General features: G+C 45.9%; 1 protein-coding gene across 2 annotated transcripts in view; it reads left to right on the top strand.

The window, feature by feature from the left end:
- Positions 1-22,771, top strand: part of PTH1R (parathyroid hormone 1 receptor) — a 113,798-nt gene that overhangs the window by 74,063 nt on the left and 16,964 nt on the right. For both annotated transcript variants that reach the window (XM_035316856.1, XM_035316857.1), the window contains exons 3-7: positions 3,457-3,567; positions 5,194-5,312; positions 15,882-15,976; positions 18,646-18,832; positions 21,635-21,788. In XM_035316856.1, coding sequence (XP_035172747.1) covers positions 3,457-3,567; positions 5,194-5,312; positions 15,882-15,976; positions 18,646-18,832; positions 21,635-21,788 — 666 coding nt within the window. The remainder of the gene's footprint in view (positions 1-3,456; positions 3,568-5,193; positions 5,313-15,881; positions 15,977-18,645; positions 18,833-21,634; positions 21,789-22,771) is intronic.

Genomic DNA, 22,771 nt, shown 5'->3' with positions numbered 1-22,771 from the left:
CTGTTCACAATAGTGACAACAGATTCATCTGCACTTTTCAGGGGGAAACTCAGATGCTTTCTGAATACGAGATCCTTGATGGCTTTAATGAATCTATTCCATGGGTGAATACATAGAGGCACTGGAAGATTTCAGATGCACTGAGATACACCGGAGATTTTTTTTTTTCAGATTTCTGGGGCAGCTGATGGCTCCCCAGATTACCCATGTGATAAAGCAGCAGTCCACAGGGATCCCCATGCCAGCTTGCACCATGGTTCCTGCACAGCGCCTTCAACCCTCTGCTTCTGTGGGGGGTGACAGTAGGGAATAAAGAACTAAAAGTAAATAATTGCACTTTCTGTTATCCAGAAAGTATCTGTTTTCCTTTGCATCAGTCCATTGCAAGTGGGCGGGGGTATGTTTAGAACAGCGGGAAGGAGTACCACCAGACACTTTTTCAAATTAACATTTTCTGGACAAAAATTGCTGTGCAATATTTACTGAAACTGTTCTTGTGTGAAGGCTGAACTTTGCAAGTCATTCTGAACACATTAGAAAAGTGGAAGGACTTCCAGAGCCGTCATTCAGATCACTTTTTTTCCTCTCCTCATTGTTGCTTCTCCATAGTGTTCATTTAAAAATCTACCCAAATTTATTTATTTTGTAAGAAGAATTATTTTATTTTAATCAAGAACACTTTGAGGGCTAAATGAAATCTTTATTTATTTTCTTGTCTGCAGAAAGAGCTCAGAAGCAATAACATTTTGACCTAATCCAAATTTTGTGGGGCATTTTTTTTTCCTTTTTCTTTTGATCTTTAGAGAGGACTAAAAAAAAAAAAATAAACAATTTTTCATGGTGTAAGTTATCCTGCAACACAATGAGCCAAATGGCAGGGCTTACGCAGTTTTCATGAATAGGAAATCTACTATTAATCTTCCTCTAATGTGACTCAGAGCAGAGAACATGCAATAAACTTCTTCCTCCTTTTTATCACACTGATGCCAAGGAATTCTAGCTCCTCTTCCCCCACTCCTAGTAAACGCTTTAGAAGATAGGCAGTGATTAGTCTGGTCCTTTTCATCAACACTAAATGAAAGATAAGGAATCGGCTGTTAAATTATGAGCTTTTCTGATGTTTTTCATGTCCAAAAATGCCAGCAAACTGAATTGATCACTGTCAGCTCTGACCCTGAAGGGCACCACACCAGCTAAAGGTTTTTAAAGCAAACCTGGATTCTTATTTAATCTTGTGAAAGCACATGCATTATAAAGGATAAATTACCATTCGGGTGAAAGATTGCTAAAGCACCAGCTTTGATATTAATGAAACACTCTGAGATCTTGACCATGCTTATCATTTCTCTTCTAGTGGAGCTCTTTTGCAGATAAGAGTAGGCTGTTCCATTTTGTTTTGATTCTCATGTAATTTCACTCTGTCAGGCACTTTATATGCCGCTGATAAACTCCTTTTTGTGGGCTGCCATTGGTACAGAGTCCAGGGGCTGCTCTGAAAGTGGAGCTGGAGCAGATTCACCAGCAATTGGTTTTCACTTCAGATGTGCTACGGTAGCTGGATTTTAGCTGGTGGTTAATACAGCCCAACTGAAAGAGTATGCAAGCACTAGGTTAAATTGGGGGGCACAGTCCTCCCAGACTCCTCAGGGATGGGAAACAGCCCACGTTGAACCACAAGTCATTACGGGAATGTGCTCCCTCATGGGAATGGGAGCTTAGGAACAAAATCTGCAGGGAAGGGGCCACCAACAGGCTGGTAGGATGTAGGAAGTGGCGGGTGGATTTGGCTTCCTTCTTCTTAAGGTGGTGTTGAACACAGGGTCATTTCCCACAGCCTTCTAGCAGCCTGGAGGATGTCTTGGCCCTTCAAATGTGGGCAAGTGGTGGCATTGTCCCCTGCACACCAAATAAACCAGGGCTGCTTCTCAGCTGTTTTGGAAGCCTGTGACAAAACCCATGGGGAGCAGACTCCCTCCTGACCCTTCTCAGCCCACCTGCTCACAGAGAGCACTCTGCAGGATTGTCCAGGACCTCTATTAGTAAAGAGAGAAGCAAAATTTCTCATGATTTCAGGATGATAGAAGACCTGCTTAATTACTTCTCAAGTTCCAGCAAACTGCAAAATAAGAATTAAAGTACTTTAAATACTTACACACACTCAACAATTTTTAGAAAAGTAGGTGTAAAAGGTGAGAAAAGGCTTTTTTTTCTCAGTTTGTCCCTCTGCTTTTCCTTGCGCTAAGCACATACATCAGATTTCTGCAAGTAAACTACAATACGTAGAGGGAAGGGGGAGACCTCCTGGGGGGAAGCAGGGTTTCTCCTTCAAGTGTATTTTAGCTTTCTTCAAGGAACAAAAGGGATAACAAGGATGTTTTAAAGAAAAATCCGCTAACAACCATCCCACCACTCCATTCCCAAAAAGTTAGGAAGTAGCACTTAGCCTTTCAAAGTGGTACCACAGAGAGCGATAAACTGCTCCCAGGATATTCTCCACCTGCCCATTCTCTTTCTGCTCATTTTGTGAAAATTGGTGACTGAGCAACAGGCAGAAACACAAACTAGTGAGAAAGCAAGGGGAAAATTCAACCATTATATGCTGTGCTTGGCAGCTGGCAGCAGGTTAATTAATGTGTGTACACTGCCAGACAATTAGAATGGGCACAGCTCCAAATCAATCAGTGCATGGCCTGCATCTTGCCCCATGATGACATCCCAGGGAAACAGGGGGAGAGGGAAGCTGGGGCTAATGGAGTCAAAATCGGGCAAGCAAACACATATGAGAAAGCAGCAAAACATTGTGGTGCAGCATAGCACAGGCTGATGCAAAAGATAAGTAAAAATGATGGCTGAATTTGGATCGATGTTCCCTAGGCATGAAATCACGACCGATCTCCTCTGTGGGGATGACTGCCTTTCAGGTAGGCCTGAACTGCTAGGTATGAGCCTCACAATAATGTAGCCCCAACATAATTTATCTCCTTGGTATGGAACTGTAGACCAGACTCAAACCTGTGCTGCCACATCAAGCCTACACCCAGCCAAGCTCCCTTGGCCACCTCCAGGTTGCCCAGAAGTCTGCTGAGTCCTGAGTGTTGAAGTCCTCCTGTTCTCCACTCTGCTCTCCTGCCCCATTTCCGTTCTTTTTCAACTCACAGGTAAAAGCAAGCTTCCAGAATCACAGAACCAGAGAATGGCTTGGATTGAAAGGAACCTTGAAGTTCATCTGATTCCATCCCCCTGCCATGGTCAGGGATGCCACCCACTAGATCAGGTTGCTCAGGGCCCCATCCAGCCTGGTCTTGAACACCTCCAGGGATGGGGCATCCACAAATTCTCTGGGCAACCTGTTCCAGTGCTTCACCACCCTGGACAGCCCAAAACACTGGGTCTGAGGGATTAATGTCACCTCTGCCGGTCGAGTGACACCTTTTTATGTTTGTTTCTCTTCTACAGATGGCTTTTGTCTTCCTGAGTGGGATGGCATTGTCTGCTGGCCGGAAGGCGTGCCGGGCAAAGTGGTGGCCATGCCATGTCCTGAGTACATCTACGACTTCAATCACAAAGGTAGGTGCTGTCCTCGGTGTCAGCAGAGCCTGGAAAACTGCAGCAAGGAGAGACCTGGAAGTCAGAAAATTAGGAATCCTCTTTAGCATCCTTTGCTTATCACATGGTGACTCCCATCTAAACAGAGAAGTAACCAAACAAGGAGTAAAGACACTTTTATTTTATTTTATTTTATTATTTTATTTTATTTATTTTATTTATCTTATTTTATCTTATTTATTTATTTATTTTATGTTGAGAGAAAAAGAAAAGCACTATTTTAACATTAACAATCCCAAATTTACCTGCCAAAGCCAGACTGCAATGGCTGGTAACTACAACTAGAACGTCCTGGAGGGTTTCAAACCCACATCTGTTTGCTGCAACAAATTTCATGTAGCAACAGAAATCTACAAGATATCCTCCCGATTTGTATTCTTCACTCCACCAGCTTGTTGCTTCTAACCCCTGCTCTCTGCCCAGACCCCTGCAGTGGCTATCTGAGAGCAGTGCTGGTAACCAGAACATGTGAATTCCTCCCTATCTCACTTTCCCTCAGGCAGCACATTTCTTTGCTTGCTTCTGGTGCCACAGAGTCTGTGCATGTTTTTAGAAGCAATTGAAGCACACTCGCCCCTCAGAGTATTTTCAAAGCTAACGTATTCTCTTTTCTCAGGCAAAGCTGTGCACCCAAACCCTATGAAATTAGAGAATTAAGATTATATGTTCCCAGCAGAGCACTGCTGCTGTTTTCAGAAAACAAGTAATTATATTTCCACGCACTCTGGTTGCACATAGCCTGCTCTGCCTTTTCTATAAGACACTGAGCTGAGCCAGTTTAACCCTTGACAGATGTCCTTTGTCGGAGACCCCACACACATAGATTTCGTGTTAGGAGCCAGGAGGAACAGGTGATCCATCCCTTTTTCTTCCACAACCCAACAGGGCATGGACTCCCCACCTCGTTGGCACCTATTCATCAGGTCACACAGGGTGGGAGTCATACAAAGGCTCGTAGAAGCAAATATCTCTACAAACTGTCCTTCTGTAGTCACTGGACAGATGGATCTCTTGATTGGTCTCATCCCAATTAACTGTAATGGGACTTTTAACACATGTAATTGTATCCCCACACACATCTGAACATGGGTGTTTCCATCTGTAAGCTGAATCACAAAATGAAACCATGCCTCTTCTGCTTTCTCCATCGTCATGAGGAGGGGAGCCATAGAAAACTCTACCTTGAGATGTACTCATCAGTAAAGAGCAGTGTAATGAAGATCGGTAGTTTGTCTTTGTGGGTTTTGTGGTTTTTGTTTGTTTGTTTGTTTGTTCTTGATTTTTGTTTGTTTTCATTTGATATTTTTTGTTTTGTTTTGTACAGAGAGCTGCAGCTCTGAGAATGATTTTGTGCTCTCTCCTTAGCTTTAGAACCAATATCTTGATCTAAATTAATTGCAACTTCTTATTAGCTGAGAGGGTCTCTCAGTTCGAAAACTAGCAAGGTTGCAAAGGAGATGGAAAATGTGTTCTTGCAGCTGAGCTTCAAAGCAGGCAAGAGGTGTTGTGGTAGATGACATCCACTCTTGGAAGAGGTTCTCCTGCTCTACCAGCCCCATTTACACCCTCTCTCGCTTCTCTCCCCAGGCCACGCTTACCGCCGGTGTGACCTGAATGGAAGCTGGGAGCTGGTCCCAGGCAACAACCGCACCTGGGCAAACTACAGTGAATGTGCCAAGTTCCTCACCAACGAGACGAGGGAAAGGGTAGGCAATTGCACTGGGGCACGGGGCATGGGGCTAGTCCCTCACCCAGGGCTAGCCTAAGGAGTATGGTTGCATTTAAAACCCTTGATGAGCCTTAGTTTGCTGCCTCCTGTTGGAGACCGCGTCCAAGCTTGCCAAAGACACATTTTTGTTCTGATGGGAATTATTTGAATGGGAAATTGTCCTCAAAGCCAGGAAGGGTTCCCCCAGCTGCCATGATCCCATTTGTAAAGAGATCTTGGGGAAACTTGGAGCAGGCTCAGAAGCACTAATAAGTGGTTAGATGTTGTGTTCCATGTCATTGAGACTCCCTCTTCCCACCAAACAATACTTTTGTTAGCAAATTATTATTAATTATTCCCTTGCGTATGTGCTTGTCTGTGCTAGGGGACGCACAAGCAGAGAGCTAAAAGCTGTGTCAGTCAAATCATTAGCGATCCTGCTTCTGTAGTTGTCTAACAGAGAACCTCTTGGTTGCAAGGTATAAGCTACAGGATCAGAGCTTTTACGTGGTCACTTCTTTGGAGATGGGTGAGGGAAAAGTCCAGTGCTAAAGAACACAAGCATGTGAGGGCAGATCTTGAACTAATTCTGGTGTAATTGCAATCCTGAAGCAGGGAAACAAGTCCATAAGTTAGAAAAAGAGATTCATAGCACATGGAGAGGGTTTGGTATGCTCCTGGGCAAACATTCATGTGTATATGTGTATTTTTTTTGCTGTCAGTGGGGTCACCTGAGAGGATACGAGCTTCTTCTTTCACAAAGACATTTCCACCCTCATGCAGTTGCTGCTTTATCCACAGTTTGTGAAGTATTTAGCAGAAATCTCTGTCTCTCAGTGGTATCTGGGAGATGTCCTCCTTGGATGTGGGATATGGTAGTAGGGACTGATCATTTGCAGCAAGGGTTATTTTCAGACAGTCGGAGATAAAGATCTAACCACAAACTTCACGGTGGGGAGCAGGCTTGAAAATGACATACAGTCCCTTTGGGACAATGTTCTTAATTTTAAATCCAACCACAGCATAGTTTTTGTATTTTTTCTTCACCGATGAATCAACGTTTGAATCACAGATTTGTTGAGGTTGGGGCTTCTGGAGCTCATCTGGTCCAAACGCCCTCCTTAAGCAGGGCCACCTTGAGCAGGTTGCCCCAGACCATGTCCAGACAAACTCTGAATATCTCCAAGGATAGAGAATGAAGTTGTTCAGTGAGGAAAGAGATTATTTCTGCATTTGCATGTGTTTTATCATGCAGTCAAGGAACAGACAAGGTTGCATACACCAGGTACTGCTGCAGATATTTAAGCATGGTGTCTCAGCACTGGAAGACATTTGCTTTTAGGTTTGGCAGGACATGTCTCCTCCCAGTCCATGTGGTGGGAAGAGCTACCTTAGCCCCAGAGGTTTCTGAGAAGTTTCTGGAGTAGGTCATGGAACTATTGAGCATCTCACACTGAGAGCTTTACGAAGTCTTATCACATTTTTGGCATTTCACATCCCCTTTCCCACCACTTTCAGCCATGTCTTGTGGTGGGAGTCATCTGCTGCAGACCTCTCCATCAGAGCAGGTCTCCTAGATTTCACCCACTTGAGCGGTGCTTCCTACCAGAGAAACATTAGATGAGGGGTCACGATGCATTTTTGTTCACTGCTCTGCCCCTGCTTGGAAAATTACTCCTCCCTGTGACCTCTACTTTTATGAACTGTTTTAATCAAACCTTCCCAGGAAGCTTATTATCATCATTATTCTGCTCACAAGGCTCAGTCATCTTTTGCCATTACTTTTCTGCTCTAGCTACACAGAGATGGATGTAATGGTATTTAATGACAAGACAAATTGGCCCACCTTCATTGTTCAGATTACTTGGACAGTTTGGTACTGCTTAAGTGATGCCTGCCCGGGCCAAAGAGCATTAGGAATAATGGAAGCTTCTCCCAGCTTTTGAACTGAATTTTGATTACCACAAGCCTTACAACAACACTTTTCATTCATTATTATTATTATTATTATTAACCTTGTGTTTGCATGAGGCCACTGTCCAGCCCTGCACTCACCTCATAGTGATGCCGTGTAGTTGCCACATTTTGTCCTAGAGGTGGCTGCATTTTCGTGATAAGTGAAGCAATGCATATACATCCACTGAGGGTCCATTGGGCCTTACGGTATGAAAAGCACTGTGGAAATAAAAGAAAAAATAGGAGCAAGAGCAACCCTCTTTTTTTTTTTCATGGTTGGGGGATGACTTTCAGAGTGCAGGGAAGGGCTCTTGTTTTTCACACCCAAGCATGGCTCTGAAGCACTGGTATTAATAAACCTTCCTTTGATTTCTTCTTGAAGTAAATATGTCAAGAGATGTCAGAATCAGGGAATTTGGCAAGATAGTCTAGTCGTCTTTAGAGAGAGATTGTTTTCTATTATTATTTCCTCCCCTGGGGAACAGCATCTTTGCGTCACCAGTAACAGCTGCATTTAACCAACATTTTGAAAGGAGATCAAAATACTCAGATGTTGTCCTACTACTCCGAGTAGGACAGCATCTGAGCAGATGTAACCAGAGAAAATTTTATGAAGCCATGCATTAGAAAGCATTAGGAAAAAAAAAAAATGTCTGTCTGCAACTATCTATATATATCTGCATTGCTGTCTCTAGAAATAGGCCTACAGCCATAGATAGCGCTCTATACAGATACACAGACCTAAATACACACCCACGTCCATCTACACGTACACATATATATGTCCACGCATGTTTGTTTAGGTGTGTAGTTTTCTCATTTTAGCCACGGTGGGATAATTATAAGATTGACCAAAGCAGTGCACAGAGAGCCCTACAGAAAGTTTGTGTCTCTCGCTGCCTTTTCCTGAAGCGTATAAATAGGATTATTTCACACAGAGCAGCAAGGAAACCGCTTTCTGAAATTAGCAAAGTATGCTAAAGCCATCAGAGCCAGGAGAATTAACAGCTCGTAACTGCCCAGTGAGCAATTGCTCTTGGGCTGTTTTCTAAGGGAAAATTAGCACTGCTGAAGGACGCCAGATTGGCAGCCCAGATTGATGTCCTCTCTTTCGCCAGGGGAGCAGGTAGGCTGCAGCTAGCTGTTGGAGCGTGTCTTCCCAGATACCTTGCTGATAGCATCAATCTTACCACGAAGACCCATCTCTCAGACATGGTCTACAGAAGGCAGGAGTTTAGTGAGGGATGGGAAGGAGTTTCAGAGGAAGGTGTCCTAGCAGCACACCATGGGAAGAGAAGATTGATTTCTTTGTGCTGAAAGCCATCGCTCCACCACGGGCTGCTTCCTTGAACTCTCATATTCTGTTTTTAAGATAACCTTTCACCGGTGTAGCAGAGGCCAGGAGAAATCTTATTTCCCAAGAATCTTATTTCCCAAATTTTCCCAAGCTCTTTCCCCAAGAGCTGTGCATGGCCATCCCCCATCCCAATTTCGCTCTGGCTTTTCCGAAGGTCTCCCTGCCTCTGAACGGAGAGCAGTGGCCTCCCACCCCATCACCCAGACCAGGCAGCCCTGCTTTGTTTATTTTCCTTCCAGTGTTTAGAGAGAGACAGGAGGACGAGGGAAGGGAGGGGAACAGATTGGCCGGTGTTCACTCTTTGAGGAAGGCGGTGTGGTTAAACACCAGCTGGTTGTCTGTCTGCTGTGCTTCATGTCACCACACCACAGGCTGCTGAACATCAGGAGAGGGTATTCAGCACTGCTGCATAATCACTGGATGGATCGTTGGATACTATATATACACATAGGTACACGTATATATTTATCTATATTTGTTCTGTTCTCACACTTCTCCCTGGATGTCAGCTCCTAGGCAGGGAGGAGACAGGAACCAAGGCTCAAAGGACCTTTGGCCACTCTCCTCAGAGCTCTCTTGGGTTCCCTTAACAGTAGGATTCAGGGCTATCTGTCTTCTCGGAGCTCCTCAGGCTTTGGATTAAATGCGGCACATGTGGGAAGTCCTGATGAGGCCCTGACATTAGGTAGGCAGCATTTAAGGCAATAACCCTCTGAAAAACATAATAACACTTAAACTGTGGACCTCTTCCCTTTCACACAGCCAGCCAACAGCAGCACCTTCAGCATGGTCAATTTTCTGTTCACCTTTTCAGACGCTGGCAGAAGAAATGGCACATTTTGCTCACTAAGCAGAAATTTCCTCCATTTCCATCTCCCCAAAAACAACACTTATGCCAAACACATCTTTTTTTGAAAATGGGACAAACCCATCCTGTTTTCAAGGATGAGCTTAAGGGTAAATGTGACATCTACTGAAATCATGGGGAAGGGGAATACGTGCCAGCTACTTGGGAGGTTAGCTCGGCTTGGAAACCACCAGCCTAGCAAGATGGACCATCCTAAGACCAAACCTCAGCCCACCAATCCCGTCTTCCTCTCCTACTGCTTGTTTATATCATGGTGGTTTTACTGCTCCCAGAGAAATCAGAGAGGCCACGGGAACCCCATCACATACCAAACACAATAGGAAAGGCACAGCATGGTCCAGGGCTGCTTTATCTAAACTCCATTGTTCAGACCAAAGATCTTGTATGCCTGGCCTTTGTTCCTGGAGCCCTCTGGGGTCTTTTTAAGAGCCAATAACTTTGTGTAGCCTCAAACTGATGGCATATAACGTGTTTACTCAGCGTAGACTGAGCTACGCAGATGAAATGCCATCAAAGTGTCATGCGTTCACATCACAAAAGATGGAGAGCTGTTTTAAAGTAGGCATAGGAATAAAAAAGTGCATCATCGAGACCTGTTCTTTATTCTTGCAAGCAAGCTTGTCATGCAGTCCTCATTTCATGTCTATAGTCTTAAGTCTATTGGGTTTCTGCAAATGCTGAAGCGCCTTTTAGTGTGGTGTTGCTGATAATATTTTATGCCTAGAGACTGCTGAGAAAGTCTGGTGGTTTCTGCCAGTAACATAACAATACTTCACGTGAGAACACAAGAAAGGCCACACGTGGTCAGACGTAGTTCCCTCGTATCCCACATTTACTGCTGACCCATAGGAGGTGCTTAGGAGCAGTTTATAAAAGCTGCAAGCAAAGAAAATTTTCTCCCTGCTCATAGCCCTCCAAAAGCCTGCAGCTGTGGGGCATTCTGGGCATGTACCTGTAGCATGGGATTTGGAGAATTTTCCACAACTGATATGAACAGCAGATTTGGGGCACATTTTGTCTGTGCCTCCAGGACGTCCTCCGGCTACGTATACCATAGTTAAACGAAGCATGACATGGAAGAGTGTTACCTTTTAGGAATATGCGCTATTATGGGGCATCCAAAGAGCTCAGCTGGCTTCTGAGATGTAAACTTCCCCCCACCCTTTTCGTTTTTTATTTTTTGGGTGGTTGTTTTTTTGGTGACTGCAGTTAAGGGGTCTGATTAATTTGCCTACACTTAGACACCTAGAGCCACTGGAGATATATTAAACCACTTAAAACACCAGCACAAGGCTGGCAGATACCTGTGAAACCCATGCTCTTCTGGAACCGTGTCTGGTGTCCACGTGGATATCTTGCATCTTACCTCAGGCATCTTGCACAGCACTTGGGTGCAGGCAAATGAATCTGAATTCCTTGTTTTGTTGACTATCATGTGAACATAGACCCTCAACACACTTGGAGACACATTTAAACAGCTAAATGCAGGTGTTTTGCTCTGAGAGCTGATTCCTACCCCAGTCCCCACCCAGATTGTGGGGGCCTATGGTGCCTGACACCTTTGTGGATGAGGAGAACAGAATTACATCACAAAAGATCATGTGCAACATGGTTGTTTTCTTTAGGCTTTGGAAATCAGTGACTATTTTGTGCCTTTTGCAAATATTCCTTCTCCCTGCCATTAAGCTTTTTTAAGTGACACATTTTATTAAATAAATCAACAAATAAGTATTTAATTAATTAATTTAAAAAGAAGAAGAAAAGGCAAGAAAATCAGTGAGTAGATCTAGTGACAGAGACTTTCTGGCATTTCTTATCATTCAGAACAGTAAAATGCTGTCCCTGCTAATTTCAAACGTGTCATTAGCAGCGTCTGAATCAGCAGCTTTCTGAAACTCTGCAGATACTTGATCTGGAAAGTCCTTACATACTCTTCTCTCCTAATGCACTGCTAATCCCACCCTTCAGCACAGCCTGCCAACCCCTCAGAAGACCACTGGATCCATTTCAGCTTCACAGCATAAACGTTGCAGTCCTGCCATTGTCTCACGCAGGAGGGAAGGAAAAGGCTGAAAGGAGAAAGTTGGATACAAGGCACAATACAGTGATGTTCAGAATGTAATTTTCCACCAGCCACCTGGTGGAATATATCATACAATAAATATAAATCATATAAATAATATAATCATAGAGACATAGATTCAGATTTCTCAGTCGGAGCCATGGGTGACCCCCATCTCTCCCCGTGACACTGGAAGGGAACGGGGCACACACGCACTGAAGCCCTGAAGGCCTCATCCAGCTGCTGAAACTTAGGTTGTGTTTATGTCCAGAGTCAAATGAGATGTCCTGGAGGATGAGAAACAACTGCTTGGGAATGGCATATAAAACACAAGACTTAGTTAATCTCATTGATTTCCGCAAAAGCAGCTTGAAGCCAGGCAGGACACTTGGGTATCTAAAATGATGGGACACGTGCAAGGACAACCGGATTGAGTCCTGAGATTGACAACACCTCTCACTGAGGCTTGAATGGATGGGAATCGTTGCCTACATGCAAACACCTCTATTTGAACTAGTCACCCTGGGCTCCCCTTACTGTGTGTGACAACCCAGTCAATGCAGCTGGTGGCTGACGGCACCATCCTGTGATGAACTGCATAATTTTTCAATGAATTGCAACCTCAAATACCTTCTTCTACCTAAAACACCTTCTTCCAGGAGCCCATACCTCATGTGGCCAGCTCTGACTGAGCCATCCACACCACAGACATCTAACATCAAATAGGAGGACCATATCCACTAGGACTCCATGTGCTCATAATAAAAGTTGAGGGAGCACAAGTATTCTTCATACAGGTGGTCCTACACTGGCTGCAATGAAAGAGGGAAAGCACAGCCATGGTTTCACGGGGGATGGGGCCTCCAAACCCCATACCTGCTACTCTGACATAGCTCCGAGCTGTCCTGCAGAGGAAAGCAGTTTTCCTCTGGACTCAGATCAATGCAAATTACCTCCCCATCGGCGGAAGCGGACAAATTAGGAGTCAGGTTCAGCCCTGAGCACTGTATGAAAATGTAACAGCCAACTGCTCTGAGGGTCACACACTTGGAAGATTTCCAGACCGCAGGGAGTGGGGAATGCAGAGACCTTTGTGGGAGGGGGCATATCCAGCCTGTGGATGCCCGTGGTGGCTGAGTTTTGTTTATTTTGTGTTTGTTTTCTTTTTTTTTTTTTTTTTTTTCTTTCCATGCACTCTCTGAGTTCATGCAGAAGCCATCTCCAGCCCTGTTTTGGTTTCCTGTTCTCCCGAAGCCATTCGGCTGCTGTAAAGTCTCTACCCTGAGGTCAGGCTGGTGGAAAGCTGAGATGCAAAGGGGAGCAGGGAGGAAGTCTCCCACCATACGAGCAGGGAGGGGGAAAAAGGAAGCTCTGGTTAGAGTTTTAGCACGCAATACATCTGCAATAGTACTTATGCCTTTCGTGGTTTGTCGGTCTCTGAGTTATGGCTGGGATGAGGTAGGGAGGAAGGATCAGGTGGCGTGGATCACTGCAGCCACATCAGTTCACCTGGCCATATGAGATGGGTCTTGCACAGGCAAGAGACTCAAAGAAGCTGTAGGAGAATAAAGGAGGAAGATTAGATCCATCCCACACCTTCCCCAACAAGATCCCAGCCCAGCATGGCATGGGATGGAGTTGAGCAGACAGCAACATTCAAAGACACTGGCCGTGAAACCGATGTTCCCTAGTCTGATTACTGTATCATGAGTTTTACACTTTTGCTGATAATCTAAATCGTCATAGACACATAGACATCGAGGTTTTGTCCTTCTGGTTTCCTTAGTTTCCTTTCAGCTTCTCTTTTTTAGTGTGCATGCATCAACAGTTGAAACAGTAAAGGATTATGGCAAGGGTCAAATTAAATGGCACAGGTTAAGTACCAAACCTTTTAAAACAGCATATTTGGGGGTGGCGAGGCCAGATTTCTGAACGGAGGGTTGCCACTCCAGGTCAGTGGATGTCCAGTGATGGTCAGTGTGTCTTTAGGACAGGCTAGATAGACTTTAAGTTCAGCTCCAGCTGTAGCAAGATAGTTTGTTGGGTGGCACACTGTCTTGAGATGATGGAGGTCATGTCCATGGCTTGGCCATGCATGACTTTTGTGGTCTCCTGTGAATTATTTGATGTCCCATCCATCTCTTCCTGAAAAAGAAGTTTCTCAGACCATGACGGTGGTTGTTTCAGCTGGCAGATGACTCAATATTTTGTTACCTGGAGGACCTTTTCCTGATTCAGCATTGTGGTTTCCACAGAGCTAGGACCTCCCTTGTGCTAGGAGATGAGTGAGACCTGGAACTGCCCTTCAAGACTTTTTTTTTTCTTTCTTTCTTTTTTCTTTTTTTTTTTTTTCCCCTGGGTAAATCCAGCTCTCACCATTCCCAAGGACAAACACCCCTGGAAACTAGTGGGCATGAGCTGCACTCTCATGGGCTGCCCCATAAAGCCATTTCGGCAGCCCCACATTTTTGGGAAACCTTCTGAGGCCTTCCCCAAGGACCCAAGTCCCCCATCCAAAAAAATCACCTTCCCTGAAGGATCCCCACTGTGGCATTGGGTAGGATTTGCAGCACCTATGTCTGCAGGCAGGCCCAGTAGCATGCATGCATGCACGCATGTGTATGTCTTGGCAGTTCTGACTCAACATCCTTTCAAAAAAGAGGCCCTGTGGTTAATCAGAGGAATTAACCACAGCCTCCCAAAATGTCCTGCCAGCCAATCAGCAGGCCCTTCCCAAGGCCATTGCTGCTACAACGGTGTCGTTGTCTGATGGGAACGTGGATCTTTCCGGTTCAATTTCTGAATGGGACTCAGGGACGCTTTTGTTCAGCTGGGCGTAGTAACGCCTCAGAATTGCCAAATTACCAAGAATCCAAAACTTGGAGTAAGATTTAAAAAAAAAAAAAAAAAAAAAAAAAAAAAAAAAAAAAACTTTCACCATGGAGGAAAATGTTTTCCAGTTCAAAGATACTAATCTGGCAGCGGGAAATGTGCACCAGACCTTGAAGGGAACAAGATAAATTTTATTCCTAAAACTCTCTAGCCTCTCTAGCCTAACATTCACTTTTTATTCCCTACTACCCCCCTATATATATATATATATAATATATATATATAAATACATGCACACACATACACAGTAGATTAATACTGGCAAGCACACCACTCTACCAATGGAAACCGCAAAGAAACATTCACATATCTGGGGATTCTGATGTAATGGGGCTGAGGTTTTGCATTCCAGGACAGCATTTCTAGCCTCAAATCAAAATCAGAGCTGTCATTCAGAGCCCAGTGTTATGAATTTTATTGCAGCCCAGCGGGTGGGGTGAGGAAAAGATGGGGGGGGGGGGGTTGGGGGGGCAGGAGGGGGACTGGATGAGGAGGGAGCTAGGAGAAAGATGCTGAATTGGTTGGTTTCTTCAGAGTTTATTTCTAAGTTCAGAAGATGAAAGGTATACAAGCTAGGATGGTGGGAGACCTTTTTAACCCTTTCCAGGCAGCAATCAGCTCAGTAATCCCCAAGTTAAATTTCATACCCCAAAAGGAAGGAAAGCATCTCAATATTTCATGGAGAGATCGGGGTTTCTAGACCCAGCTCTAAAATATAGAGGGCCAAGAGAGCTAAGAATTACTGCAGGATTAATTTGTATGAGTTCTCCTGTGACAGAACCTTTTCCAATGGGACTTTGGCAAACTAAAGTTGTGTCTTTATTGGATAAAGTTGTGTCTGGATAAAGTTGTGTCTGGATTGGATAACCATCATCATAGGTTTTTGATTTTTTTTAAGTTAAAAAAAAAAAAAAAAAAAAAAGTGAGTTCTTCTCACATCCAAAATATGCCCTCCCCATGTTTTCTGTGGTGGGTTGACACTCCACAGCCTGGACATCAGTCAATCTGCAATGGTATGGCATAGACCTATGGCTAAATTTTGCTGTTCCAGCAAAAGTCCCAGGTTCGATTTGTTCAAGCAAAACTTGCCAAGTGATCTCTGGATTTGGCTGAGTTTGTAAAGCGCTTTGGGTTCCTTTGGGATGAAAATGCTGTAAAACTCCCAGGTGTGGGAGCAGCCCATCTTCATCACTATTCCCTTGCAAAAGTCACAGCTCCCCCCGGGTAATTAGGAAAGAGGAATACCCCTTTCCAAGCTGCCCTAATGTCCAAGACGACAACGGGTGTGATTGCCCAAGGCTTCCCAGGCCCAGGGCTGGACACCCCCAGCAGGTACAATAGCCTGAATCTCTGTACTGCTACCGTGGATGTGTTACAATGCAGGAGGACGCGTTCTAATGTGACGCTATTTTTTCCATCATTTGTACTGCAGGAGGTCTTTGATCGCCTCTATTTGATTTATACTGTTGGATACTCCATCTCTCTGGGATCCCTCACAGTTGCTGTCCTTATCCTGGGATACTTCAGGTAGGCGGCTCTGTTTTTACCTAAGCGAGTTGTCGCTGGACTGGAAAAGCCTCGGGCTTTCCCAAAGGATAAAACCGGGGTGGCGTGTGCTTCTTCAGCAAGCCACGAAGGGTTGCATCTGTGCTTCGGGCTGTGGTAGTGCCACTTAGGTCAAACTTCTTGGGGGATGAGGGGAGGGATGTCTGAACTTCTTCCCCTTGTCTACAGTGGAGTTTTCTCAACCAGCTTTAGAGCAAACGGGAAGACAGACAAAGAGGCGTGTCTCACTTGGAAGACCATCTAGGGTTTTCTGTCCCTAAAATTCTCCTTCAGATGATGAGCATAGATGTAGATGGCTAATTTTTAGACGGCTGAGATTTCACATGGGGAATTCCACTCTAATCTGAAATATTCATATAGGAGGGGCTTGTTGAAGGGAACCCTGGCCATACACAAGTCATGTGGAGAGCCCTAAGGAGCTAGAAGTGACCACTTGCCCATCTAACTCTCACTTTCTGCCCACCCTCTTCACCATCCAAGGGACGTAGATCCCTAAATACCATTTTGAACTTGCACTATCCAGCCCACAGACCTGGATTTTGCTCCTCCTTGCTGCTCAGGGGGAAGGGAGGGAAGAAGGGAGGGAATGTCTCATTCGCAGCTGGAGGTTTGTCCTTTGGACCACCAAAGGCAGGTAGAGCAGGGTCCTGGCCCCCAGAGCCCAGTGCTAGAAGCCTTGCCTCCCTTTGGGTGCTGGCAGTAACTTCTCAGAGCAGACAGCAGGGCCCAGACAGCAGCTGTGAAGGGAAATTCCCCACGCAGCACACAGCCACGTGGTGTCTGCAGAGGGACCCTGCAGCTCCCACCGCACGAGCATAGGCTAAGCCCTGGACACATACCACTGCGAATAAAATGTGTGGCCTTCGGCTCTGTCAGCACCCAAATCCCTTAGCAGTGAGCTAAAGGAGGGTGGCAGGATTTGTGTGGATAGTGGAGCATCCCAGTGCATAGCCCTCCTGGAGGCACATGGCATGATGCAGTCCCAAAACACGGCCATGTCCTACAAAAGCCACCACATTCCTGTCCTCTCAGACCTTCCCCCTTCTTCCATTTCCTGCAGGATACTGGCAAGGTTGTTAAAATACCAAATGTCCACATAAGCATGAGTGCTCCTAGTTTCAGGAGGCTCTCTTCCATCATTCAGCCAGAGCACCTCGCGGCCCAGGCTGGACAGCTGACTGCAATGGAGCATCTTTGTCCCAGGGATCAAAGCAGCAGCAGAGACCAAGCCAGGCTTTATTCCAGATGACACGTAATCCAGAGATGCGCTGGCTGCAATCCAAGTGCAGGGAGCAAAGCCCATCTTCATTTATACCTCAACAGTTCCATTTGGCTTAATTTGTACTATAATAGTACAGGAAACACATGCTATTACTGCAACGAGCTCCCCAAAAGGAGATAAAAATATATATGTAGTTCTTATTTGTGCACTTGTATTTTTATTTCTGTATTAGAGCTGGGGATTTAAGAAGGTGTAAATCCATTCATTTGTTTATTCATGGCTAACCAGGTACCAGAGGGAGGAATGGGACCCCAAACATGTCAGTTAGCTGATCCTTCTCCCCGAAGGCAGGATTGCTTTTTCTAAAACATGCCTCATAGAAGTAGGTCTAATTCACCTCTTACCATCCAGCTTTTCCCCCCAAAGGACCTTAAAGCGCTTTACAATCAGCATTTGTGGGGTCATTCACCTGCAGCTGCAATGAGCCATTGCTGGGTTGGGGCCCCCCCAAAAAACTGCTTGACATGTCCAAGCAATGGATATGGATAGTGTCTGTGATGGCAAACAGAGAAAACAGCCCAGCACAATCCAGGTGTGAACCCCAGGATGGAATTTGGAGTGGGCACAAAAATAAGCAGTTTATGCTTCAAGAAACACCGCAAGGCTTTTAGTGGCCACAAGCTCTGTAGGCTTTGTAGCTCGTTTCATTTGTAGCCCATGAAGTGCAGATAAGTGTGAAGTCTTGGAATGCAGGATTTAACTCTACGAGGGGGGTGGGTTACTTGGAGGGATGGATTTACCAGCGAGAGGGAGACACACAGATATATGCTTTAGTATCAGTGAGTGCTTTGCACGTATCCTGCTTGATGTCTGTACATGGTGAAAATGAGCGCATGCCTGATGCACGCTCATTGCACGTGCACTGAACACTGTGCGCAGGCTGCAGACAGGGCTGCGCACCCCCTGCACACATGCTGCACTCCTAGTTTGCACACCCTGAGCACGGACTCGCATCACATGCCACACACACACACCATCCTCTACGTGCAGACTAACTGTACCCACTGCTCGCTGCATGCGTGCTCACTACCTGGGCCCAACACAAGCAAAATGCATCTTTATTTCTTGCCAAAAGCTCTCAGTCAGAAACAGAGGAGCTTGAATTAGTAGAGTCTCTGTGTTGTCCTCATGCAAAGCCAGCAGCAGGCAAACCCCTGGAGTAGGCTTCAACCCATTTACCAGCCTCGTGGGTGAACTGGGAGTGCAGGGCAGCAGTGGCACTAGCACTGCTAGAGGTGGCACAGTGCTGAGGAGAGGAGCTGGGGATCTTCAGAAGCAGAGGGGACCCCGAATATGTCCTACAGCTAGACTAAGCTGCCCCAACCCTTCTCTCTTTCCTCCACGCCAGGCGTTTGCACTGCACTAGAAACTACATCCACATGCACCTGTTTGTCTCCTTCATGCTGAGAGCCGTGAGCATCTTTGTGAAGGACGCGGTCTTGTACTCTGGGTCAGCTTTGGAGGAGATGGAGAGGATCTCTGAGGAAGACCTGAAATCCATTACTGAAGCACCTCCAGCAGACAAGTCACAGTTTGTGAGTATTGCCAGAGCAGCCAGCCCCTCTAAGCCTCATGCCTCTGTCCCTTCTATTCAACACCTCATCTTTTTCGGTGGCATGCTAAACCATCACTCATTTTTATTGCAATGGGTAATTGACTGATTTTTGACCTAGAGCTCCTCTATGTGGAATCCACAGAGGCACTGCTGTGCTGTAACATCAGTGCCATCAGACTGGCAGCCAGAACAGAGCACAACCTTGCTTCAATGAGTCTTGGGAGACTCCTGGCCCTGATTCCAGGGCTGGAGCAGAGGTAGCTTGTGAGGAAGGTCAGCAGTAGGCATCTCTCCTCACTGTAACTTTGCGTCAAACCACAGCAGGTTGCTCCTGATATCATTTATCACTCCCATTTCTGATAAAAGACTTTTTATGAAGGAAAGTGGAAGGACTACATACTATCACAAGAGCAGATAGGTGTTCTTGCACCTGCATAAAAGCTGATGTCTGCATTCAGTCTAGTCACCTCGGGGTCCCTGCAGCCAACACTGACCTGGTCAGCACAGCCAGTGGTCAAGAGAACCATTCACCACATCCCAAAGTGAAAACTGGAATGAGGTCAGGTGAACTTGGCTCAAGAAGTACTTCTGTCTCATCACTGCACAGAAGGCTCAGATGGAGACATCTGCACGGTCCATGTGCTTGTGGGGACGACCTGCCCTCAAGGTTTTGAAGTTCTCCCCACCTGCTGAAGCTGTCTGCTCTCCTCATCGCTGGCCTCATCTCAGATTTCCCAGGGCTGAGCCTACACGTGGAAGCTTGTCATCCACACACTGCTGGGTGCTGCAGAGACAGGGGGAAGGCTTTTACCATCTAACATCAAGGCTTTTACCATCTAACATCAAGGATGCACACACCAAAAAAGAAATCTGAGCTAATTCAAGCATGCCAGTAGGGCAGCTCTAGCAATGTGGCTCCGCAGCCCACAGCACAAGCTTTTTTCCTGTGTGTTCATTTGGCTTCCCAAGTGCCTTTCACAGCCCGTGCTACTGGCCACAAACGCCCCTATTGTCTGGTTTTCCCACAGTGGCAGCAACCACAGCAGTTGTCCCGCAGCAGGCATCCCTAAGTTGCTGTCCAAAGGCAGCTGTCATGCCACAGACCCCTTCAGGGAGCTGTGCCCATTGACTCCAGCTTGGGACCTGTTCTGGAAATGCCCAAGGTCAGCTTTTACTGTGCAGAGCCCTTTGCGCTCACTTGGCCAGTTAGGTTCTGCTCCGGCGCGTCCCCAGATGTTGTTTCAGGTTGTGAACAAGAAGGCTCATGCCTGAGCATAAAATCAGCATATGCAAAGTGCCCTTCTGTGTGTCCAGGTCTCCCCAGATGGAAATTTGCAATCATGTTTTCTTCCCATTTAAGAGATCCATTTAATTAATTTGGCAAGTCTCTGGCTGGAGCGCTCAGCGCGCTTCAGTGCACTCCCTATTTGAAAGAAAAAATGTTTCACAGCATTGTTTTCTGGTTTTCCTTGGTGTGGACTCATTATTAGGAATAATTAGGATAATGTACTACATTATTTGAATATTAGCAATTAAACATCATTTCCCATTCTGCTGAGCTGAAAGGCAAGCGAGTGATGAAGACAACAATTAATTATTTCTTTTGTTTCCAGTTATTGCCTGCCACTCTCTCTGTGTGGGTAGATTGTGATTTTTTTGTGAATATACAAGTTATTGCTAAATTTTGTGAATATACAAGTTATTGCTAAACCTGGATGGGGATTTCTTTTAATTGGTCTTCATTCTATTCCATCTCATTTTGTCTGTAAAAGATAATGGATGTGTATGACTCCACGTTTTGTATATATACATATATATTTATATATAATGTGTCCGTATCCATTATGATTGGCAAATGATTATCATAAGAGCTGGGGAGAATAAAAAATCCTCTTTTTATTTACAAGGTGTATATAACTGACATTTTCTGTTAGCTGCTTTAAGGGCCTCAGTGCTAGCTTTACATTCTCTCTAACTTTGTATTCCTCCTCTATATTCCTGTCTAAGTAAGGGGCAGCATGGAGACATGCTGCTGCTGTAGGATGAGTTTGGTAGCCATAGGTGTCCTGTGAAGCCGGACTACCTAAAATCCTAACATCTGCACTGGTAGGATCCATCCCACATTCAGAAGAGGAGGTGCTGTGTGTCCCTTCGTACCAATTAACCGCATGCAGCATCCTCACTTTGCAACCTAAGCAGGGTGAAAAAGGAACAAGGATAGTTCTGCCCCACTTTGCAAGAAGTCATCCAGCATCTTCCCACTTGGTGAGGAGCGATGGGCAGCCTGGAGGACACTGCCTCGGGCACCCATGGCAGGATGGGGCCACCCCTCTGCACAGTGCCCGTGTCTCTCCATGGGCTCTGGGGGTGCCACAATGCAAGGTGATGGGGGCCAAGGAGACTTGGCCGCCGTCCTTTCTGTAACACAGCCAAGAGTCAGGGGGAAAAGGGGAAACCCAGAAACTCTAAAAAGTGGGTGAGCCCCTCATCGCTGGGTTGGGGGAGAGTCTCAGGTCACCACCTCCCCACCTGTACCCAGTTCTCCTGCACCTCCCTGCTCACCTGCTGTTGGAGACATGAAGTCTGGCTGAGGAGCTTCCTTCCCAGTTGTTCATCTCTGATTCCCCTCCCTGTAAAAGCCTTGCAACAGAGCTTTCTGATCTCTTTTTTCCCTTTCTCCATCTTGTTTCCCGAGCCATCTTGGCAAATATCATGGGTTTACTCAGAACAGGAATTTCACACCGTGTTTTAGCATAACCCCGTCTTTCTGTGGTCATTGCAGGTGGGTTGTAAAGTAGCGGTTACCTTCTTCCTCTACTTCCTGGCAACCAATTACTACTGGATCCTGGTGGAAGGGCTCTATCTCCACAGCCTCATCTTCATGGCATTTTTCTCAGAGAAGAAGTATCTTTGGGGATTCACATTATTTGGCTGGGGTAAGTCATGGCTGCTCCTTACGGCTGACCCATCAGAAGATTATTGCACGTGGTCTTTGAAGCAAAAACTATAAATCCAGGGGAGGTGACGTAGGCAGAGTGAGCATCAGACACACGGTGGCTTTTGCAAGGGCAGGGGATCTGTGTGGAGAAGCTTTTATCATTTCTAAATTGTGGTGTTCACTTCCCGGACCTCTGGAAGGATCAGTCCAGCTGATGTTAATGCCCCCCTGAGTTATCCCCAGCTCTGCCAAGTGCCTCCCGCTGAGTACCCAGCACCAAGCTGGAGGGGGTGGAAAGTTGCATGAAGCTGTGAGCATCTGCTCCCAATGGCAGACCTCAGCTCCGATTTCCTACCTCTGATCTCAGTCGCTGTAAAAAGCTCCTGAGGTTTCACGAGTGCTGGAACAGCAGGAGAAGCCTGCAATTTGTGGGAAAGCCATTTCTTCCTTTTTTTTTTTTTTCTTTTAACCCAGGCATCTTTTCATGGAGTAGGGAGAAAGGGGGGGATGTGGGTGCAGAGGGGGTGCTCATTAGTGGGAGGCGTTGTGGGCACAGGCATTTCAGACGAGAATGTGCTTTTTGTTCACTTCTGGCATCAGCTTTGGCTTGCAAGCAGTTATGAGGTGCTGGTAGGCTGAGGACAATAAAAACACTGCCCACGGTTGTCTGAAGCATGCGGACTGGAAGGGAGAACAGGAAACATATTAGATGATCCTCGAGGACATAACTATGAATAATGGGGTGTAGGTCTACAAAGGTGCTTACAGCAGGAAAATCCTGCTCAGAGGCATCGATGGTTACCTCTAAACCGTATGGCCCAGGAGCTCTTCCCAGCTTCCAGGTCCAAAATGCACGTGGACACATCCTGACTGCGTTTTAGGGCAAGATTAATGACTGCACCACACCACCCCCCTTCCAGGACATATCCTCTTCCAGAAGAAAAACCAAGTTTTTGGGTGCTGAGTGAACCGCGGTATAAC

The sequence above is a fragment of the Oxyura jamaicensis genome, chromosome 2, assembly GCF_011077185.1.
Source record: "Oxyura jamaicensis isolate SHBP4307 breed ruddy duck chromosome 2, BPBGC_Ojam_1.0, whole genome shotgun sequence".
Classification (NCBI taxonomy): Eukaryota; Metazoa; Chordata; class Aves; order Anseriformes; family Anatidae; genus Oxyura; species Oxyura jamaicensis.
Note: the sequence above shows the minus strand (reverse complement) of the source record. Positions and strands in the feature narration are given on the sequence as shown.